At 38.7% G+C, this 21,994-nt stretch overlaps 1 protein-coding gene across 1 annotated transcript in view; it reads left to right on the forward strand.

Moving 5' to 3' along the window:
- The window catches only part of crybg1a (crystallin beta-gamma domain containing 1a), a 93,737-nt gene that overhangs the window by 54,497 nt on the left and 17,246 nt on the right, over positions 1-21,994 (forward strand). Inside the window, exons 4-12 of the mRNA XM_041812231.1 lie at positions 4,792-5,891; positions 8,773-13,115; positions 14,893-14,931; positions 15,014-15,132; positions 15,402-15,579; positions 16,985-17,124; positions 19,011-19,137; positions 19,229-19,264; positions 20,607-20,758. Coding sequence (XP_041668165.1) covers positions 4,792-5,891; positions 8,773-13,115; positions 14,893-14,931; positions 15,014-15,132; positions 15,402-15,579; positions 16,985-17,124; positions 19,011-19,137; positions 19,229-19,264; positions 20,607-20,758 — 6,234 coding nt within the window. The remainder of the gene's footprint in view (positions 1-4,791; positions 5,892-8,772; positions 13,116-14,892; positions 14,932-15,013; positions 15,133-15,401; positions 15,580-16,984; positions 17,125-19,010; positions 19,138-19,228; positions 19,265-20,606; positions 20,759-21,994) is intronic.

Raw genomic sequence — 21,994 nt, forward strand, 5'->3', positions numbered from 1 at the left:
CTTAAATCACCATGAAAACACCAGGAATACCTGTTTAATGTACCTTTTCCTCAGCCATAATAAAGATGATGAATGAGAAGGAAATCGGCTTCAATGCGGGCCTAGTTTTGTGTGCTAGCAAAGTTGTTTGTGTATGAGTTGGCAAGATCAGTTTTGTCACTGTTCCTACTTCAAGCATGAAAAAAAGACCATCGATCTGACTTCAACCTCAAAGGAGCATTATTGACACTTATCACGGTCTATCCCAACTCGTACAGTGTGAGCACTCAGGATGTTGCTGACCACTGAGTGTAAAGTGTTAGCACACAAAATAAGCTTGATGGTTCTGTGTTGTGAACGGTTCAACTGCTGTGTAAGCTGACACCATGACTGTCATAAAGTTTGCTTTATATCACAACAAAACTAGCTTAAGATGATGCAAATTCTCAAGTGGGTGTGATATTTGTTTTAACTAGGGCTGTTAACATTAACGTGTCAACGCTTGTGATTAATCTTCAAACCTTAACACGCTAAAAAATAAAATTACACCATTTAATCATATGACTACGTTTGACCACAATTGCTCCCGTAGTCCTCCAGTGTGGATATTTACGTGCCTGGGGGTGAAGAGGTGAGAGGGTCAGACACGGCCAGCAGTGATGAGTGAGGAGACAGACCCAGGTCTGCTTAATGGCTATTTTCTCTTTAAAAAGCTGGAGAATGTTAGTTAAGATAAAACCAAAATTGTGGGTACATGCTGTAGTGATGATCTGTCTTTACACCGAAGCACAGCGAGTCTTAAGTTCCACCTTCAGGCAAAGCACATCATTGCTAATGTTAGCAGATACGATCAAGCCAAATAAAAGTGTTGGATCGCGAATACGATCCAACACAGGATCAAGCCATGGTCATACCACTCTGTTCAGCTGCTTCAGGACAGTTTTCTTCTTCAGCTGCTCAGATAAATGCTGAAAGTGCTCCAAATCTTTGATACAGTCCTGTTTGTCAAGAATATTAATCCAGTGTAGAAATCTGCAGTGGAATTGGCAAAATTGAAGTTAATTAGTGAACTTCACAGCTGAAGAGGAAAATATGATTCTTTCAGGTAACCTCAGTAAATCAGACAACTGTATTCTATGTTATGATGTGTTCAAATGTCACATAAAAATAGTAAAATGTGGTTTTGATGAGAATAAATTCAATAAATACAGTGTGAATACGTGTTTATATATGAGGATATACAACAGATGTGACAGACTGAATCATAGCTTTTTAACTCAAGCACTACTCAGCTAAGACCACTTGTAGTTTAAATACTTGACCTTATTTTGTCTTTCCACCAAACTATAGAAAGTATCAATAAGGAGTCAGATGAACACTTTCAATGTGCTGTACATAGAATTTAAAGAATAAAAATGAAACACTTACAACCAACACAATAACAACCTTTAAAAATCTAAAAACATACTTTAGCAATTAAAAATGCTGTGATTAATCATGAGTAATCTCAGGATAGTGATGTGATTAACTTGATTATTTTTTTTACTCGAGTAACAGCACCAGTTTTAACTTTTAAATGTGAGTTTGGTATTCATTTCATCAGAGTGTGTCTTGAACCGTGAATCAGTATTGCTGTTTTCTGTGGTTACTTTTGGAATGACGAAATTTTACCACCTTGGTACAAATAAAGACACATTGAACCTTCATCACCTATCACTGCAGATTGAGAATGAGTGATTTAAAATGGAAATATTTTGTAAATCATTTTTTAAGAAGGCCATGGTTGCTTACAACCGGAATGTGTTTTTAATAAATAACCAATCAAAAAACAGAGTAGTGCAGTTATTTTTCTGTTATGCAATCCTCACATTATTGAGGCGATTAATTAAGAATAATCAATGCAAAGCCTGTAATTAATCCTGATTGATAGGTTTAAATTGCCTGACAGCACCAAAGTTCACTTAGAATATAAATTCTCTTAACTTAGATGTATGAATTAAGCCTTAACATTTCATATCTTATGGTCAATAGGCATTTTACTGTTAGAGGTTCTTACTGTGAACAATCATTAACTGATTGTAAGGACTGCCTTTGAAACAACGTGAGCCTCAGAGATGTAAACAATGTTGTCTATTGTCTTTTTCTCATTTGGAAATATATGTAAATGTATATCTGAAAAACTTGAAGTATTGCCCGGCCCCAGTCAGTGTTCAGTCGTCCCGCTGAGCTTGCAGGGAGCTAAAGAGGACTAATCCTGCGTGCAACCTGAGCTCTGAGTTCCCATGCTCCTTTGTACCAGAGGAGAACAATACAGACTAAACCCACACGGACACACTGAAATATTCATTCACCGTACATTTAATCATTCTAAAACGGGGACTGTTATTTTACTGTAGATAAGAGTCCTAACAGGTATCTGTTTCTGACAAGAAAGCCTTAACGATGAAGATTATTCTTCTTTTTGGGAAGATTAAGCTTCAACAAAGGTCTCCTCTGCTGTGTTTTCCTAAGGTGTATGTTCTGTACCTGAATGAGTTAGTCATTACAAAAACTTGACGAGCAACCGACGACTTCTGAGCGTGTACTTTGTTTGATTTCAGTGTGACATACTGTAGACTCATGGCTATAGAATAAAAGGAATGACGTACATGAAGACACTAAATACATACTGTAGAGGAAGAAAGAAGAGATAATGAGTGCTGTGAAGCAAAACCTGATTAGTTTTTGAGTTACTGCTCTCCAGGCTGTGGATGGACATGCATGAGACAAGACTTGGTTTAATTTATGAGTTCAGAAACACTGCAGGCAGATTCTTTCTTTGCCCTGAGTTTGACCACAGAGTCTGTCAATGAAGTGAAGGGTAGCTGCTCATATTCAAAGTGAAGTCCAAAAAGAGCATTCCTAGAGCATGCCTTCGACCCTATTTGTCTTATCGGTCTCAATGGTCCTGGTTTTGCCCTTCCAAAACATGTAGTATGAGAGGTTTGCGAGGTGGATGTAAAATAAATATATGTAATGGATATATAAAACGGTCTATCTGCTGTGTCAGGTTAGAACCAGTGTACCAGCCTCTTTCTCTAGTAATACTGATTTCTTAACATTAAATTTGTCCCTCATCTTTTTACTTTAGCATACCAACATTGCAATAAAATATGATCCATTCTCATAATCCCTATTATCTACTTTTCTAAATCTCATTCCCGTTTTATGGCATATCTTGAGGATTAATTGTAGCATAAACAAGATTAAAAGAGGATTAATTACTGTGATCACACAATTAGTCGCTAAAACTGAGCACACACTACAAGGTAATCATGCTGATTTTTGGCCTGATTCCCCCCTTCTGTCCAAAGTCAGAAAAGATCAGATTATTGAAAGCTTCTAAAGATTATCTTTTGATGTGGGAAGAACAACAAACACAGCCATGGCAACATGAAGCATAAGGTTAGATGGATGTCAGAAATGGAGGAACGGCTGGTTAACTTGTGGTCAACATCTCTACCATAATAAAACACAAACCAAGGATCATGGGATCATGGGAGAGCTACAGTCACAGTCTTCAATGCACAGCTAATTGAAAAAAAGCACTGTTCCAGACCAGATAGTACCTGAAGGCCTTAAAGGTAGAGCATGTGAAGAGACCCTGTGTGACAGAGGTGAAGTGGCCCCTTCCAGGCACGTAAAACAAATAAAGGTCAGGTCAGGACAAGAGTAGGTCCAGCACCAGCCTCTACCACCAGCTTATCCAACCAACTGAGGACAGCACATAAGGCAGGTTTGGTAAGCAGTTATGTGCAGAAAATGAAATTGTGAAGCTTTTGTCATACTGGCTTGTCTTTAAAACTATACAATGGTGTAGAAACAGTGGTGAAAAACATGCATTTATGCACCATGAACCTGCCTTATGATGATTTTTAGATCAGGACAGTTGTGGATTGGGTCACGATGGCTTATAGCTCCTAAAAAGTGGGTTACCAGAAAAAATTTGAAGAACACTGCTGTAAATATATACCACAATCAATAACAACATAGTCGACTTAAATTGCTATCATAATGGATGTAGCAGGAAGCTAACAGCTAGCCATATTTAGCTTTATAACTCTTAAGTCACGTTTAAAAGTGCAAGATCTGGACTTTTGAGAGTGGGGACTCTGGTTGTTGGTGAATGAATCTGTTTGTGTGTGGTCTGCAGGCATGTGTGGGTTTTCTCCGGGTACTCTGGCTTCCTCCCACCACCAAAAACATGCTCGTTAGGTTAATTGGTGACTTTAAATTGGCCGTAGGTGTGAATGTGAGCGTGCCTGGTTGTCTGTCTCTACAAGTCAGCTCTGTGATTGTCTGGCCGCCTCTCGCCCAATGACAGCTGGAATAGGCTCCTGCGACCCCACGACCCGCAACGGGATAAGCAGTTTGGAAAATGGATAGATGGATGTTGGACACCGTACACTATGAGAATAAAACAGTTAAATGTGTTATTGTTTGTCATCAGGTGTGGAGTCAGACATATTTTCAAAATCAGTTAAAATTTCTAAAAATCTTTTGTGTGTGCCCGACTGAAATTCTCAAACTTTAATCATAACAGGTATTTTTAACTTTTCTTTAAGAGTGTTTCCTTTAGAATGGATTTTGTCTGTTTATTTGATTAAAAAGAGAACCAAAGTCAGTGTTGCATTAAAAACATGCTTTTTTTGTTTGTTGTTTTTCTTCCTGGCGCTTTTATTTTACATGCCTTGAGGTGGCTGCTCGGTATGCATTAATAAAGTAACTGTAAACTGTTCCTGTTAATGTTTGTCTTGCTCTCTCTTTTTACAGACTGCCAAGCCTCCAAAACAACAATGTGGATCTTCAGGAAGCTAATCTTGGACCAGTACCAACAAATGATGAGACAAGTCATGCTGACAGAAATATTCCTAAAGCCTTAGAGAAAGAAAAAACAGACTCTGAGGTCTCTGAATTGGATGATACCTTTTTGTCTTCAGACATGTACAGAACAAAGCTACAGGTGGAGGGGTCTGTGGTCAGAGGTAAAGAAACGGACCAGGCTACACCCACCAAACGAGGGCTTAAAGGAGCAGCAGAGAGTCAGCATACCACAGCAAGTGGAGCAAAGACCCCGTCCTCGGCAGCTGGCAGCAGGGCCAAGAATGTGACAACAAAGGCGAAAGCCTCCACGGAGAGCACAGGAGTGGAAACTTCCAGTGATATGCCAGCACAGGGCGAACCAAGCAATGAAAAAACTGTTTCCATGTTACCAACTTTAAAAGAACAAAGCAGCAGCAGTCCTTCAAGTGTAGCAGGGTCAAAGTCTAAAATCCCAAAGAGACCGACATTAGAGGCTGATGTGAAATCACCAGATAAAACACTGATGACTGAGGCCTCAGCAGTCACATCCAAAGTACAGAAACAACCAAGAGGCAAAGAAGCTCTGAGATCTCCAGTCACTCCAACTAAAACTGGCAGGAAACCAAGTTTTGAGGAAGCCAAGGGAAGAAAAGCTTCATCAGGAGATGTTTCTCCCACAAAACACAGGACAGGAGCAAAACTCCTTAAGGAGAAGTCGGAGGAGGACAGTGACTCTGTTAACCTGGTAAATGGTGTGGTGAGAGACCACGAGGAGAGTAAAACCAAAACAGTGTCTCCAGTAGACAGAGAAAGCCCAGATGCCAAAAAACGAGGACAAAACCATGTTGACAGTAACGCCTCACCTAAGACCCGGCTGCCTGTCTCATCTCCAGCAAGAAAGAGGAATATGAACATATCTCTAAACACTGACACTAACTATAAAAAGACTACGTCTGGTCAGACAGACTCGGACAGACAGAAGAAGCAGAGTTCAGAGCAGCAAGAAGGGGCCATCTTTGAGAGACCTGGGAGTACAACACCGCCTCCACTTCCTGAAAGTCCAAAGAGAGGTCAGACACCACCATCACAACATCTTTTCTACACTCATACTCCAGTAGTCGTTGAAATAACTTCCCTGTTAAACCTTTTTTTAAGCCAAACAAAAGCTGGAAAAAGTTTTGCCCAAAACCTCCCACATGATATTTTACACTTTAATTTTTAAATGTAACCTTTAGAGGTAATGGTAGGCCTATTTACTTACCTATTGACAGGGTTCTGCTTACATTTTCTGTACAGCTAGTTCAAAACTATTCTACTCTATTTGGAAATAATGTTCTATAATTGGAACTACCACCTGGTGGTTATATGCCTCCACAAAGTTTATTTGCTGGACGGTGAAAGTACAGTCGTGGGTCAAGAAAAGAGGTAGGGGGTGTAACCTATGACCTTTGGCCTCCAAAATCTGATCAGTTTATCACTGATGGAGAGTGAACATAAAGTTTGACGAAAATCCCTAAAACCATTCTTGAGATATTGTGCTCAAAGGAAAGGGTTGCACACAAGCCTCATGACCTTTGGCCTCCAAAATCGAAATGATAAATCCTTAAATCTTAGTGGAGATTTGGTAGAGTTTGAAGAAAACCTTTCACAGCTTTCATAAGACATCAGGTTAACAAAAAAGCCTTGGACAGGTGGACAGTCAACATGGAAACATAATGCCTCCGGCCTCGGTGAGCGCCAGTGCAAAGGCATGATGAAAATGATCTTCTAGTTTAGCTCAGTTGGTAGAGCAGGCTCCCTATGTGCATATTAGGGCTGAACAATAAATCCACTGTTTTATTGTCACTGCAATTTGCAATTCCAATAAATATATAGGTCAAGTCTGAATGAATTGCAGTTATTAAGAACAAGTATTTTGCAAAGAAGCTTTTTCACATTTTATTTTATTTTTTCTTGTACCATTTCTATACAGATGGACAAAACTCAAACTAGATAACAGCTGCCCATAAAGTAATTCTTTCAAGTTTCATGGTAAAAAGGGTGGTTTATTTTTTCACAGCAGGAAAGAAAATTAAAGAAGTAGTGAACACTTGTAACATTTTTTTTTCAGCTGTACACTGAAGTATCTGACTGAACGCTGATGAAAAACATCAGTGATGGTGTTATTTCTGACAGTTGCACCAAATGGATAAAAATCTACATTTTTATGGCTTTCATTAGCTCAAATGGACATCTCCCTTGAAAGATCTTTTCTGAAAAGGAGTGGCTTATGTGACGTAGAATCCTACCATCGGTAGGTTTCTACATCACAAACTCTATATTAAAGGTAGAACGTTACTGTCTCTAACTGATTTGACCATTTAGAGACCACCCCCATCCTCTCCTGCACCTGCACTGCCTCGGCTCTGAGATAGGGCTGTGCAATTAATCGCAAATAAGATTAAATCGCAATATAGCCTGCTGCAATTTACAAATCACAGAAGTTGCAATATTTCTTTCACTTCAAATGTGTCAGAATAGCAGTTTGATACATTCATTTTTTACAGCAGCAGAGATTTTATGCACATTATGAAGACGTGCAAGAGTCAATTTTTGAAATAATGGTTTACAAAAAAATCTTCCTTTTTGTGTTTCATGTATGTATGTTCTGTTTTAGTCAAAATGAGTGACGTAAAAATGATAATCCCCTTCAATAAAGCAACTGGTATCAAATTTGTAATATGAGCCAAAATAACTAGCTCGTTCTATTCTAGCAGGGAGCGAGCCAGCTTCACCTCCCCCACCCCAGCCACCTCCATTATAGCTTAAAGCTTGTCGTACCCTCATATTCAGATTCATGCTACTATGATTCATTGCTTCTGAAATGATTTCACTGTTTACAATACACATCGTCATTTATGTATCCATCCATGTGGGGGTTTCTAGACATGTGCTTCCCTGGAAGTTAAAGCATGCTGCTTGGCTAACCCAGGGAGCATCTTCAGAGCCTTCTCTGCCAAGTAAAACTGCAAATTCATTTTGCAATAAAATGGTTAAATGTATGATTAGTGTTCCTGAGAGCTGCGGCTTTAGTAAGCCAGTGCTGGAGCCAACGGCCCAAACAGGTAATGCTCAGGACCACCATGGTCCACCACTGCAGCACAGCCTGCTTCAGGGGAAAAATCCTCCACCTCAAAAGATCGCTCTGAGGCAGCAGTGCTGTGAAACTCTGTGTCACTTTCTGGCAAGGGGACTTCAGTATCACTCCTGCCTGATCTGGAATACCCCGTCATTTTCTCCTCCCTCCTCTCAAATCCAAACTGCCCATTTTTTGTAATTTTTTTCAAAAGTCTGAATTGGGCAGAGTTAGCTCTAAGCTGAGCTATCCTATCCTCAACACTTTCTAAATTGATTTTTAACATTGGCAACATTTTGGTGAATCCAGTTTGCTTGCATTTTTTATGGCTTCATTCCTCTCTAAGGCAGCTGTAACATGCCATAGATGCAGTATTATTACATTTGGTTTTGATTTAGTTATTATTACATTTGGTTTTGATTTAGTTCACTCATCCTGTTTCCTGTCTCCCTCAAGATGTTAAAATAAGAGGCAAAAACTGCCTTTTTTTTTTAATTCAAATTTTTTTTTTTTTTTTTACATGAAGTAAATAGTTTATGTTTAGACAAGAGTTTCAGCAGCATCTCTTCTGCCTTGGTTGATATCACATCTGTTCTGCCTTAACAGATGTAATTAAAGCCCAGTTTTCTTAACTTAGACAAACAGTTTAGAGTTTTCAGAAAGTCTTAACATATTAATAAAGGGCAGCTATGTTCTGCTGAGTCAACTGGCTTTTGACTTGAGCTTTCTATGTATTTATTTACCGTACAGAGCAGCAATAATTACAACATGAAGAATAAAAAAGAGCTATTTGTTTGAGGCTCATGGATTAAATTTTATGTCTTTTTTTCCAACAGGAGGCATGCTGTCACCAAGATCTTCCAAGAACCTTTCTAAAAGTACTGCCAGCCATGAAGACAGACATTCACCTACAATGCGTGCCTCTCCTACGTCACGTGCCTCTCCAACTCCCACCAAGCAGGAGAAAACTGCTCCATCCAGGCTCAAACAGAGCGACAACACCAAACCACCCAGGAGTCCAGGTAAAGATTCACTCGATCCCACGTCGCCAGTAAGCAAGCTTCCTACAAGAGGTCAGAAGGGCTCCAACAAAGTCAGATCCACAAAACAGTCACCAACACGCAGCTCTGCAACCACGTCGTCATCTAAACTGGAGGAATCAAAAGAGAACAGCAATACAGATAGATCTGAGAGTGTCATAGCTGATCGAGTGGAGGATGATTCGACTGTGTCTACAGAGGAAGACAATCGATCCATTTCCGGTGAAACCAAACAGGAAGAAAAAGAAACAACTGAGTTAGAGGAGGGCATGATTAGCCCTTCATCTGAAGAGATTTCAAAAATCCTAGCAATACCAAACAATGATGTCATTATTCCAGGAAAATCTCAAGCGGAAATTACACTAATTACAGGCCCAGAAGATAAGGACTCCCCCGGTACTAAGGCTGTCAAATCAAGCCAATCTAAGTCACGAGTTTCTACTTTAACCAATGCAAAGAGAGCTAGCCAGGAAGGACAGAAAGCAACCAAACAACAATCAAAAGTTTTGTCTCCACCCAAAAAGGCTTCTCCCATTAAAAGAAACACCACCATGGAGGAACAGGAGGACGTTTCATGTAAGACTTCCACAGAGGAAATACAAGACACTGGAGAGACAACCCAGCTGACAAGTAACATAAAACCAGACTCAATCCAGGTGAAAGGACTCGCAGAGCCAAATTCTGCAGAGCTAGCTCAAAGTACAATGCAAGCTTTGGAGGATGTAACTGATACATCAGCCGTACCTGCCGGGGATGACGGCATTCACAGTGACATAATGGCCCAGTCTGATCAGGAAGGTGTTGAGTCTGTGAGTAAGAAAACAGATAACAAATCTACAACCGGAGAGAGTCCCACTGTGAAATTAGACTCAAAAGACACACTTTCAACCTCATCCACTGCTGTTTCTGCTGATCCCAATGTCAAAGAATCAGTGAAAGAGTTAAAGGCAGAAGAGAAAATTAGTGGTGAGGTTGGCAGAAAACCAGCAAAGACTTTGGACATTCAAACAGTGGCTGTGACTGTTTGTGAATCACCCAAGAATGTTGAAAACCAGCCGGACAAAGAGCCTCTTTTAGTAGCAGGAGAAATTGAAAAACAAGAGAAAGACTCCAAACCAAATGAGAGGCTGAATGAGGCAGCAGCGGAAAGCGATGAGTCACTAAACAGTGGCAAGAAGGAGCTCGGGGCCATAACCAGCAAAGATAAAATGGAGAAAGACACTACAGAACAAGAGAAACCAGCACGTCTGTCAGCGGAGGAGAAATGTTTCAAGCCTGAATCAGAGACAGAACCAAAGTCGATGGTTACAGATTCCCTGGAAGAGAAGAAAGAGCAAGAAGAAAACATAATCCAAGATAATAATGCCAGTGTGGCCAAAACAAAGCAGGAATGTGCAATCCTCTTAGAAGAAAATGCAGCGATTGGTAACACGAAAACGGATCAGCAGATCAAGGAAATAACAGTGGACAAGGAAGCAGAACACAAAGCACTTAATACCAAAGGTGAGGTTGTTAAAATGAATGATACGAACACAGAGGATGAACATGCTGATGGTGCAAAGGAGAAGAAAACTCCAGAAATCCCTGAAGAAGAGAATAAAACAAAGGAGTCATCAGCGAAAAGTTTGAAGAACAAGACTTCAGGTACTACTGTTATCAGTGAAGTTAGCATTCAGCAAGAGAAGAAGTCAGAGGCTGTAAAAGAAGACATTAAAAAGCCAGAGAGTGACAAATCCACAAAATCCAATGCTGACTTTGAGCAGCACACGAAAGAAAATGCTAAGACTTCAGATATTGTAGTTCCACCAGTGGATATTACTCAAAAAGCAGAAGTAAACAATGAAACCAAGGGTGCCGAAGAACCTAAAGAAGAAGTGCAAACAAAGAATTCATCAGTTGCTTATGATAACAGCGAAGTCAGCGTACAACAAAGTCATGACTCCAGAGTTTTAGAAGGCCAAGATGAGCACACTAAGTCAGCACAATCTGAAAGTCCAAAAGCTCATGAAGAAGAGCAAAATGCTCAACAAAAGATAACAGAAAGCCAGTCTTCACAAGCTCAAGAACAAAAATCAGAAACCCGGAGTGATAAATCTACAAAAGACGATGCCAAAACAAAGGAGCAGAAAAAGAACTCCTTTATCGTCAAAAATAAGAAAATTAAAAGTCCAGAGAAAAACAAATCTGTAAGTCCAAATGCAAACAGAGAGAAGCAACCTCAGAAGTCAGCAGGAAGTCCAGCTTTACCAATGGATACATCTCAAGAAGAGACTAAAACAACAGGTTTATCATTGCAAAGTTTGGTAAAAGAGACTGTTGATCAAGAGAAAGACAGTACAAAACAAGCAGCAGATAATTTAACCAAATCCAAACTTCCAAAATCTAATGAAGAAAAGAAACCAGAAATGGACGAGATTCTGGAGAAGACAGCAGGAAGTCCAGCCTTACCAGCGGGTACATCTCATGAAGAGACCAAAACAAAGGGTTCACCGGAGCAAAGTTTGGAGAAAGAGAAAGACACTAAAAGACAAGCAACAGACAATTTGACTGAACCCCAACTTCCAAAAGCTAACATAGAAAAGAAACCAGAGAGGGAAAATGCTCCAGACAAGACATTTGAGAGCAAAGTTTCACAAATGGACTCAGCTGAAGAACCAGAAGCAGTGAGCAATGAAACCCAAGATGACAAAGCAAATGTTTCAACCACTGAAAATGCAGCAAGAGAGACTAAGAAACCAGAACCAAACCTTGTGAAAGACAAGTTAGAAAATCAAGTGATAAAACAAGAAGATCAGAAGATTACATCAAAGATAGATGCCAAGAAAGGGTCAGAACCAAATTTTGTGAAAGACACACCCAGCAAAGAGGTCGCTGAACAAAACTACGAGCCTACAACAGTTTCTTCTACAAGTTCTGACACTCTGACGGATGTGGAAGATGCCAAAGAAAAAACAAAAACCAACAGTGTTTTGATGCAGGGACTTCTGCCCACAAGACTAGAGAAAGCTGTAAACTGCAGTGACCCTCAAAAGCTTGCAAAGCCAACAGTCAACAGCATGTCTGCTACAGGAAAACCATCGTTCCCATCTCAGCTAAAGAATGAGTTTCCATCTAGCTGGCTGGATGTAGAAAACAATCAAAAACAGAAAAAAGTGCATAAAAGACGACTACAAACTTCAGCGAGTGAGGATGAATCTCTTGATCCTGATGAAGTTGATGATTTTATCAGGAGCATTAAAGAGGGCAGCGTTCCTTTCTCGCTGCCTCCAAAGAGGCGAATTCAGAGAAAGTCCCCGTCTCCACCTTTTGCGATGCCAGCTATTAGGGAGGACCATTTTGAGAAAACGTTTGATCCAGAGCAATTTCAGTTTGGATTAGGAGGAAACGTGAAAAGTTTAAGGGACCCTTCACCAGCTATGGTGATTAAAAAAAAGGCAGCTCAAAGAGAAGGGCGATCTGTAGAGAAACGCAGGCAGGATAATGGCATGAGCATGTCTACAGAAATTGAAACACTTGATGAGACAGAAGGACAAGATGAAGTCAGAGATGGGGCAGATGCTGACGTGGAGAATGAGGAGACACAACAGAATGGAGAGGAACCTTGGAAGCCAAAGTCACGGCTTGGGAGGATGTCCATCCTCTCTGGCTTACTGAGCTCCCCTCGGTCCTCCAGGAAGACCAAAGAGGAAGTGACGTCTACCTCAAACAGCACACTGACGTCTAACCAACAAAATGACCTGCCCGCGCTGGAACAACAAGGTGTGGCTGTTGCTGAAGCAGATAAGGAGGGTGTGAAAAGTACAGATCTAGACTCACATGTGAGTGGTGGTGCAGGTAAAGTTGAAGAGTCAGCACTCAACCACTCCTCTCCACCTCCTCCTATGCCCACATTTGCAGAGATAAAGCTGCCTGATCATTTAGAGAAATACCTCAAGGTGAACAAAAGAGAGCCAGAGACCTCCCAGGAATCCACTGAGACAAATATACTGAACCCCATGGGGAGCACTGAGATGGACCAGAGCACAACAACAGCAGCAGCACTGACTGATGTAGATGTGAAGAGGCCTGCAGGACTACCTCCACCCAGCAACCACAGCCAGAAGACTGCTAGAAGTGGATTCTCTGCCTCTAAGCCTAAGGTAGCATTTTAATACATTAAATGAAGAGCTTTTGTGGTTAGATTTTCACTTTTGTAACAGCCAAAAGCCTGGATTTGTTTAGACCTGCTCGGCTTTTACACAAAGCTTTGATCTGTTTTAGTTATTTCCATGGGATGTGTCTCAGTTTATCATCCAGTTCTTTTATTTTGGAACACAAAGTCATGAATCATCTGCAAGCAAGGACAGGACAAAGATGCATGCCCTCAGTTGGAATTTTGCAGTCTTTGCCAAAATCAGCTGAAGCTTAGCTTAGCTTAGCTGAGATATTTGCATCGACATGTAAATGAGAAGAGCTATGCAAAAGTCATGTTTGGGCATAAGATGATCAGAGCATGCATCATGCTACACAACATACATGAACTGAACCTTATTGTGGTTCCTCTTCTTTTTGTTGCCTTTATCTCTACTAATCAGGCTTTGGTGAATGCAAGAAAAAAACTGTCCATATAGCTAATGACATACTGGAAGTAATCTGATGACAAATTTGCCTTTTAAAGCCGATGGGTTGGCCAGATTTCAAATTTCTTATTGGCAGATCCACCTTGCAAAGCTTTCAGTCTGCCAGCTATAGGGCATTATTCTGTATTTTTTACTGAAAAAATCATATCAAAGGTAGTGTGAAATCGGGCCCCTATTACGGCTCTGCCTCATGGTAAGATGTCACAGTTTTGATAACTTTAGACCTCCAGGTGGTCTAGTTTATGCAAAAAAATTCTGAAGTCAGTCAGATAAAATTCCTCGGACAAGTTCGTTTAAATATAACCTCTAAAATATGCCATGTTTTACCAAGAAAATATCAGAAAAATTAAATTGGCTGACTTCCTGTTTGAATTACGATATGGGTCCAAGAGGCGTTTTGGGGAATCCTGATATAGCACACATGCCCGCAAATGTTGGAAATCCTAGGCTGAACCTGCTGGGGGGCCTGAATTTTGAAAGTTTGTAGGGGGCACCATTGAGCCAGTAGGCCACACCCACCAACAAACATCATATCATGTCAGCATGCTAATGAGAATTTTTTTGCCAAGTCTCATTGCTTTACACATATCATAAGCCCCTGAAATTCTACTTCCTGTTTAATGATGAACAAAAAATCCCCAGGGCCATGCCTTTTTGTGTAAAATTTGGACCCTTGCATATGTTTAATGGCAACTCCTTGGAACTGCCTGAGCGAATTTCAGCATGATTTGGCCAACCATGTAGGTACTGGAATGTGAAATTCATAAAGAAGATACTTTCTCTTGCCAGAGGGTGGCGCTTTACAGTTTTTCAAAATTTCAAATATCAAGGTATTCTAGCCTGGACTGCTGTCAGGCACATGAAATTTGTCTAAGATACAACAACATATTTCAGAGTTATGACTGTTCAAAAATTTAGGGCGAGACACAAAAAGGGTTTACTGTGAAATTATGATTAAGCTGGTGGACTTCCTGTAGGGATTTGGGCATGGGTCCAACAGGCTTTTTTGCTGGCCTGGTGATAATCTATATGCATACCACATTTCATAAGCCTGAGTTGAACGTTGTGCCGGGCAGATTTTTTTTTGTTGCAACTCATGAAAAACACATCAAAAATCAGTGATGCAAATGTTTGACTGGCAGAAGGGGGCGCTGTGGCAAAGTAATGATATTGATGCCTTCAATTCTAATAGGGCTCTCGCACTGGTCAGTGCTCGGGCCCTAATAATAGTATATTTAACCAGTAAATACTGGCCTACTCTAATGAACATGTTTATTAGAATGTTTTTTGTTTTCAGATACCAGCGGTCAGAGGATTCCACAAAAGGCCTGGGAAGGTAAGTAGATTTGGTTCTCTCTCCCCTTGCAGTAACAGTTTGTCTGCAGCTTTTCATTCACTGAAGAGTCTGTTCTTTCCAGATTGTTGTACATGAACTTGCTCAGTTTGAAGGGAAAGCATTTGAGCTCTACAGTGATGTAGAGGACGCCACTGCTATGAAGCTGTCTCCTGTGATCTCAGTCCGAGTCGTCAGAGGATGGTGAGTGTCTTTGTGAAAACTCCCTGCAGACCCAGATTTGCAAATATTTGACTTTTTTTCATTATGAAATAGAAAATAATTTATTGACCTTGCTGAACTTCTCGTGTCTCTGTGCCATCTCCTGTGATCCTGCTTGTTTTCTGTGTTTCTGCTTGTCTTGAATGTTTGGAGGCCATCCATGCAGAGATGTTGAATTATCCCCTCTAGCAATTTACAAACTATAATGATGTTAAAAGGTTTGCATGCCTGATTATTTTCTTTCTCTTTAGCTGGCTCCTCTATGAAAAACCTGGTTTCCAGGGTCGTATCATCGCCCTGGAGGAGGGTCCTACAGATGCAATCGTAAATATGTGGGCAGAGGAGGGTTCGCCAACAACATTAGACCAGAATGGCCAGCCTGTACCGACAGCTCCTATGATCATTGGATCAATACGCCTGGCAGTCAGAGTAAGTTATATAGAACTCATGTAATCAATGATTTGTCTATCATACTGCCTTCATATTGTTACAGCTTTGGCATGCCCTTAGATGTTATTTTCCTCCTTAAAATAACATAAATCATGGATTTGTCAATTTAACACTTCATTCTCAGCTAAGCTCATATATCTTAGGGCAGGATTTTTTTGGTCCTTGCTGCTGGAGTGTCACATTTTTACATTCTTTTACTAATGTAAAAAGACACAGAGCTGTCTGGTGTTTTGTTTTGTTTTGTTTTGTTTTTGTTTTTGTTTTTTTGTTATCAAGATAAAATGTTTATGTGATGTTTGGTCAAACACTATAATCATTAATGCCACTTTACACCAAGGTCTCCAGTCACTGGGTGGGGGAATTAACTGTAACTGCACTTACATCCCATAATTCATTGCATTTAAAGCAATACTCTTAAAGTTTACTACATAGACCAGGGGTGTCAAACTCAAGGACCGGGGGCCAAGTCTGGCCCGTGGAACAGTTAAATCTGTTCCGCAAGATGATCTCATATTTCTGTTATAACTGGCCCATCAGTGTGAGGTCTGCAGATTTCCTCAAGTATAAAAATGTAAACTTACCCTTGATGGTTTAAGATATCCTTGTTAAGCGACAAAATCTGAAAAGGTAAGGGGTAAAAATATTTAAATAAAAATTCAGGAATGTGGGAAAAGAAATAAATTTTTGTTTTAATTTTCTATATTCAATTTTGCATCTCACATTTAGGACTCAAACTAAGAATTTTGACTTTTTATTTTGTACTTCAACTCATAATTTTGAATTCTCATATATTTTGTGCTGTAAGATTAATCATTCAAAATTTTAAGTCATATTTTAACCAATAATTTTGTATTTTATGTAATATTTTCTAATCCAAACTTTGACTTCATAGTTTGACCTTTTAGACACACAAATGAAAATTTTGAATCACATTTTGACTTTTAATTCATGATTAAAAATTTGATTTAATATTTTGACCTTTTAAATACATGATTTTGACTTTCTTTCTAATCAATTGCCTTTTAAACATAATTTTTCAATTTCATGTTTCAACCTTTTTGAACCAATACGTTTACTTTTCTCTGATTGTGAGCCTTTAAACTGATCCTTTTAACTTTTTAAATGTCAAAAATCATTTATCATCAGTGCTAAGATTTTTTCAGACTTTATTACTAAGCATGTTGTATTTTTATGAACTCTTATGTATTTTCCTTTATTTTACTAGTAATATTTTCACTGAGATGCAAACATAAAGAACAACAGAAAGTACACTCTATATTCAGAATTTTATTATAATAACTAATAACTATAGAAAATAAAGGCAAGCAGATGCTGCACATTTCTCAGCTAAAAGAAAATTCTCACTATTCTTTGTGTTTTCCAGGACTACAGTGTACCGCAGATTGATCTGTTCACTGAGGTCAATGGGATGGGCAGGGTGTCGTCTCACTGTGACGATACCGTAGAGATCGGCTCTTATGGGATGCCACAGACCACTGGATCCATCAAGGTCCACTCTGGAATGTAAGTTCAAAGCACACGTTTGTTGTTTCATATTCAAGATGTAAAGTTTCAGGAATTGATTCAAACATCGGTTGTGGAAAAATACTTCTTCCGTTTCAGTTTGGTGGCAGCAATAATTCAGTCTAACCTCGGAGCTCTCTGAGCTGTTTTCACACACGCTGTCAATTTTTGCTCTCAACCCCAACACTCAGTTGCTCACACTGGATTAAAGGCCACTCCTAAAATAAGTAAAAAAAAAATGAAGATGATAGGTTTTATGCTTGTAATGAGCAAAAAAATTTACTAATGGAACAAAAAATTCTCTTGATAATATTTCTTGAAAAAGACATTTTATTCAAGCCTTACAAGATAAGAGAAGTCTTAAAACTAGCCAAGAAAACTCATTCTTAGCCATATTTTACCAGTATTTGGAAGTTTTATGTCTTGTAATAAGCCATTGATGCTCAAAAGTAACCTCCCAGATCATCCCCTTTAAGTGTATGTAACTCATTTTAAGTTTTATAAAAGTTACACTGTTCTCCATTTAAGCCCACCACATACTTAAAATAAGATTAGAAACTGGTATTTTTAGACAAAATGTCTTAAATTAGGATTATTGTCTTGTTTCAGGAAGTACTTTTTGAGCCATCATAGGCCATAGTTCTCCAGTCTGTCATCGTCTTGTTGATCTGAAATTAAGTAATTTGTTTTCTTAACTCAAGTTAAGTCTAGTTGTTGGTGGAAAGATGAAACAACTATCCATTTCTTTAACAAAAGTGTTCTGAGCAAGTCTTCAGTTAGATCATGTGGCCATCTATTATATCTATATTATAGTACTGAAAGAGCAAGCCCATTTCTTGTTCTCACAGTTGGATTTATTCAACTTTCAAGTCAAAAACTGATATTTTTTTCCTGATGTGAAAACAGCATGAATTTTACTTGGGCTACATTTGCATTATAGTTTTATTCTTTTTCAATTGGCAAAACTGAAGTTAATTAGCGAACTTTATGGGCTGAAGACGGAAAATACGATTCTTTCAGGTAACCTTCGTAAATTAGATTACTGTATTCTGTATGTTATGATATGTTCAAACGTCACATAAAATGGGAAAATGACGTTTTTGATGAGAAACTTCAATAAATACAGTGTGAATATGTGTTTATATTTGAGGGATATACAATAGATGTGACAGACTGAATCATAGCTTTTTAAATCAAGCACTACTCAGCTAAGACCACTTGTAGTTTAAATATTTGCCCTTATTTTGTCTTTCCACCAAACTATAGAAAGTATCAATAGTGGTATCAATAAGGTATCAATGTGCTGTACATAGCATTAAAGGAATAAAAATGAAACACTTGACAATAATAACCTTTAAAAAATCTAAAAACATAAAAATATACTTAAACTATGGAAACGTGATTAATCATGATTAATCACAGTGCAGTGATGTGATTAACTTGATTTTTTTAAATCGAGTAACAGCACTAGTTTACACATAAAATCCCCTTCACCTCATATAGAAATTTACTACAAAGCAGTTGCAAAAAAAAAAAGTATGAGAAAAAGTTCAACAATTCATGTTGACACAGCTCAACCCAAAAACTTTGAGGAATTTTCAGGAGTTTTGTGCATGTGTGAAAACAGCAAACTTTGCAGAGACTGAATAGGACGGGGTCTTACAGCATCTGTTCACTATCTAAGAAAGAATGCTTGGTGCGAGCCAGAGCCTGTGGTTGTCAGATTTGACTGCTGCTTGTTATTGATGGTTAGCACTGACATTTTTTAAAACTATACTTCATTATGTAAGAAGATAAGACAAGTTTCTCGTTTCAAAGTGCAGTGAGGAAATGCCTTTAGTTTGTCTTGCTCCTGTTTTCACCCTCTCTCTCTTGTGTGTCCTCAGCTGGCTGGTGTACACTGATCCAGGGTTTGGAGGATTCGTAAGCGTCCTGGAGGTTGGGGAGTATCCCTGTCCAGAGACATGGGGTTTCCTGCAGCCCTTCATCGGCTCTCTCAGACCTCTCAGGATGGTACACTATATGAAATATGAAAGTATATTCTCACTACATTTATAGATTTTGATATCTCTGTGTCTGAAAAATGCTTATCTCTTCAATACAGGGAGCGATAAGGGTGGAGCATCCTAATGAAGTCAAGGTTTGTTCTGCTTTATATTACATGTGTTTCATCTACTAGTATCAGCTGTTTATAGAAAGCACACACCGCATGAAATGTCAACAGAAAATCCAGACTATCAGTTACTTGTGCTAACTCGCCATTAGACGGGTTTGTTTAGAGGCAAAGCAAAGTTGATTTTGAAAAGTTTAACTCAATAAATGATCATTTTGCATTTACATTTCCATCACATTGTCAACATAAACAAACATAATCTTCTGAATTTTTGTTATGTAACAGCTAGGACTACAAAAAATCTTTAACGATAGTGATTGTCATCCAAAAACACCAAGTAATTACTGGTTTCAGCCTTGAAAATGTGAAGATTAAATATTTTTCCTTGACATTTCCTGTTTATTTACAACTGTAATTCCGAAAAAAGTTGGGGCACTGTGTTAAATGGAAATTAAAACGGAATGCAATGATTTTCAAATCTCATAAACTAAAATCCCACATCAGACAAGAATGGGACAACATTCCCTTCCCAAAACTCCAGCATGTGGCCTCCTCATTTCCAAGACGTATACAGACTGCTGTTCCAAAAAGCGAGGATGCTACACACTGGTACACATGACCCTGTCCCTACTTTTTAAAAAATTTTCGGCCATCAAATTAAAAATGAGTTAATATTTTTATTGAAATGGTAAAATGTTTCCATTTCAACATCTGATATTTGTTATTAATTTTGTACTGAAATTTAAATATTGGTTTATGAGATTTGCAAATTATTGCAGTCTGTTTGTATTTATATTTTGCACAGTGTCCAAACTATTCTGGAATTGCAGTTGTCTTGTTTTTGGTCATTTTACTGTTTTATATTTTAAATCCTTGGACTGAAGGATAAGATAAAGAAAGAAATGAATAAACAGTAGCTTGTAATGCTTTCAAGTTGTATGTTTAAATGGTTTGAAGACTTTTTTAGACTACACTGTCATTTTACAGTCAAACAGCAGTCAAAAACTATTTCCTCTGAAATAGGGAACTAAGTCCCATGTCTTCTGCTTATGAAATCATACTGTTTTGGTCCAATGGCAAAGTCCAAGCACTTTTATAGAATGCACAAGTGCACTGACAGTCTTCAGCCTGCAATGTGTTCTTGCGACTTCTGTACTCTCATTGACAGACACGTGTAAAGATATATTGTCACTGCATTACTCTGTAACTTGAGGAATTCATGGTATTCCTCCTGAAGACACAAATGACTTCACACACGTAGCTGCAGAAGCTCTACATCCATAATTCTCACACAGGGTGACATATTTAAAGGCCAGTACCTTACCACTAAAGCTCATCTTTAACTCCTTCCTGTCCTTCTCCTCTCCAGGCCTTAGTGTTTGAGAAGCCAAACTTTGAAGGGGAGCGCATAGAGGTCGACTGTGATGTTTACAACCTACAGGAAGAGCCAGAGGAGGAAAATGAGAGTGAAAACAAAAAGATGCTGCCTACAGTTGGGTCCATAAAAATACTTGGTGGTCTGTGAGTATCTGTGTGGGGAGAAAATGAGCTGAAGGGGATTTGGAGACAATTTTCCCCTCATAGTCAGGGAATTATAACGTCATCATGCAGTCTAATTTGGCATTCACTCATAGCAGTAATGAGTATTTTTCTATTGTATTAATAATGGGATAAAAAACTTATGAATTATCCTACTGCAAGTTTTCTGGTATTTAAAACTACAAAACAAATTTGTACAAGAAAAAACACAAAGCTGAATGATTTTCCTATCCACCTTATTCCTAGCCCCCATGATTCTTTGCACGAAATTTGGGCACAACTTCCAGTCCTTTCTATCTGACTTTGCATAGAAACGAGCTGCTAAACGTGATTATTAGAGCAATTTGGACATTAGAATATGTAAACTTCGTCTGCTTCACCTCAAATGGGATTATATTAATATTTATCCCCCCTCTACTAGAGTGAGAACATTACATCAAAAAACCTAGACGAGCATATTTAGCTAACTTTTTTAGCTTTGTATCCGTGTAGTAATAGACGATCACATTTGTTAAAGGAGTTCGGACACCACCTTCAGATAACATTTCTCTAGTTTGTACTGAAATACTTATTTCACCAACTAATTCCTCTTTAAATGTGGGAATTGTACTGATATAACTCTCCATGACTCAGGTTGTTAACTCTTCAGCTTGGTAAATGTCTAATTTTGTATTAACAATAAATGATAAATGAGTATGGAAAGAATCACATCCCCAGTGTACTTAGTAAACAGCATGTTTGAAACACTGTTGTTAAAGACATATATTTGGCTTTGTAACGTTATTAGTACCAGGAACGAAGCAACAGGTACTGAGCATTACAGAAAATATAGTTTAAAACTTTCAGCTAATATAACTTTACTGATTTCACAAAAATCAAGCAGTATTTATTGCTGTAAATATGTAATTATTTCAGAACAACTACTGTTGACGCTAAATCACTTGGTTTAAAGCCCTTGGAGAATCACGTTTTTGCTATTAATGTTACTGTACGGGAAGTTCCACCCATATTAATAGCTACAGTACGACCCCCAGGAATAAGGTGGTGTCCACTTTATTTACAGCCTGCAATACAAACGGTGTGAACAGGTGATTACACTAAAATATAAATATATATTTAATGTACTTCCACTTAAGCACCGCTTTTCCAACAATTTAAAGAAGTGAAAATCAATGTATTTAGGTTTGTTGTATGACAGGTCACTGTGTTATGAACCCC

This window comes from Cheilinus undulatus, linkage group 18, assembly GCF_018320785.1.
Source record: "Cheilinus undulatus linkage group 18, ASM1832078v1, whole genome shotgun sequence".
In the NCBI taxonomy this organism is placed as follows: Eukaryota; Metazoa; Chordata; class Actinopteri; order Labriformes; family Labridae; genus Cheilinus; species Cheilinus undulatus.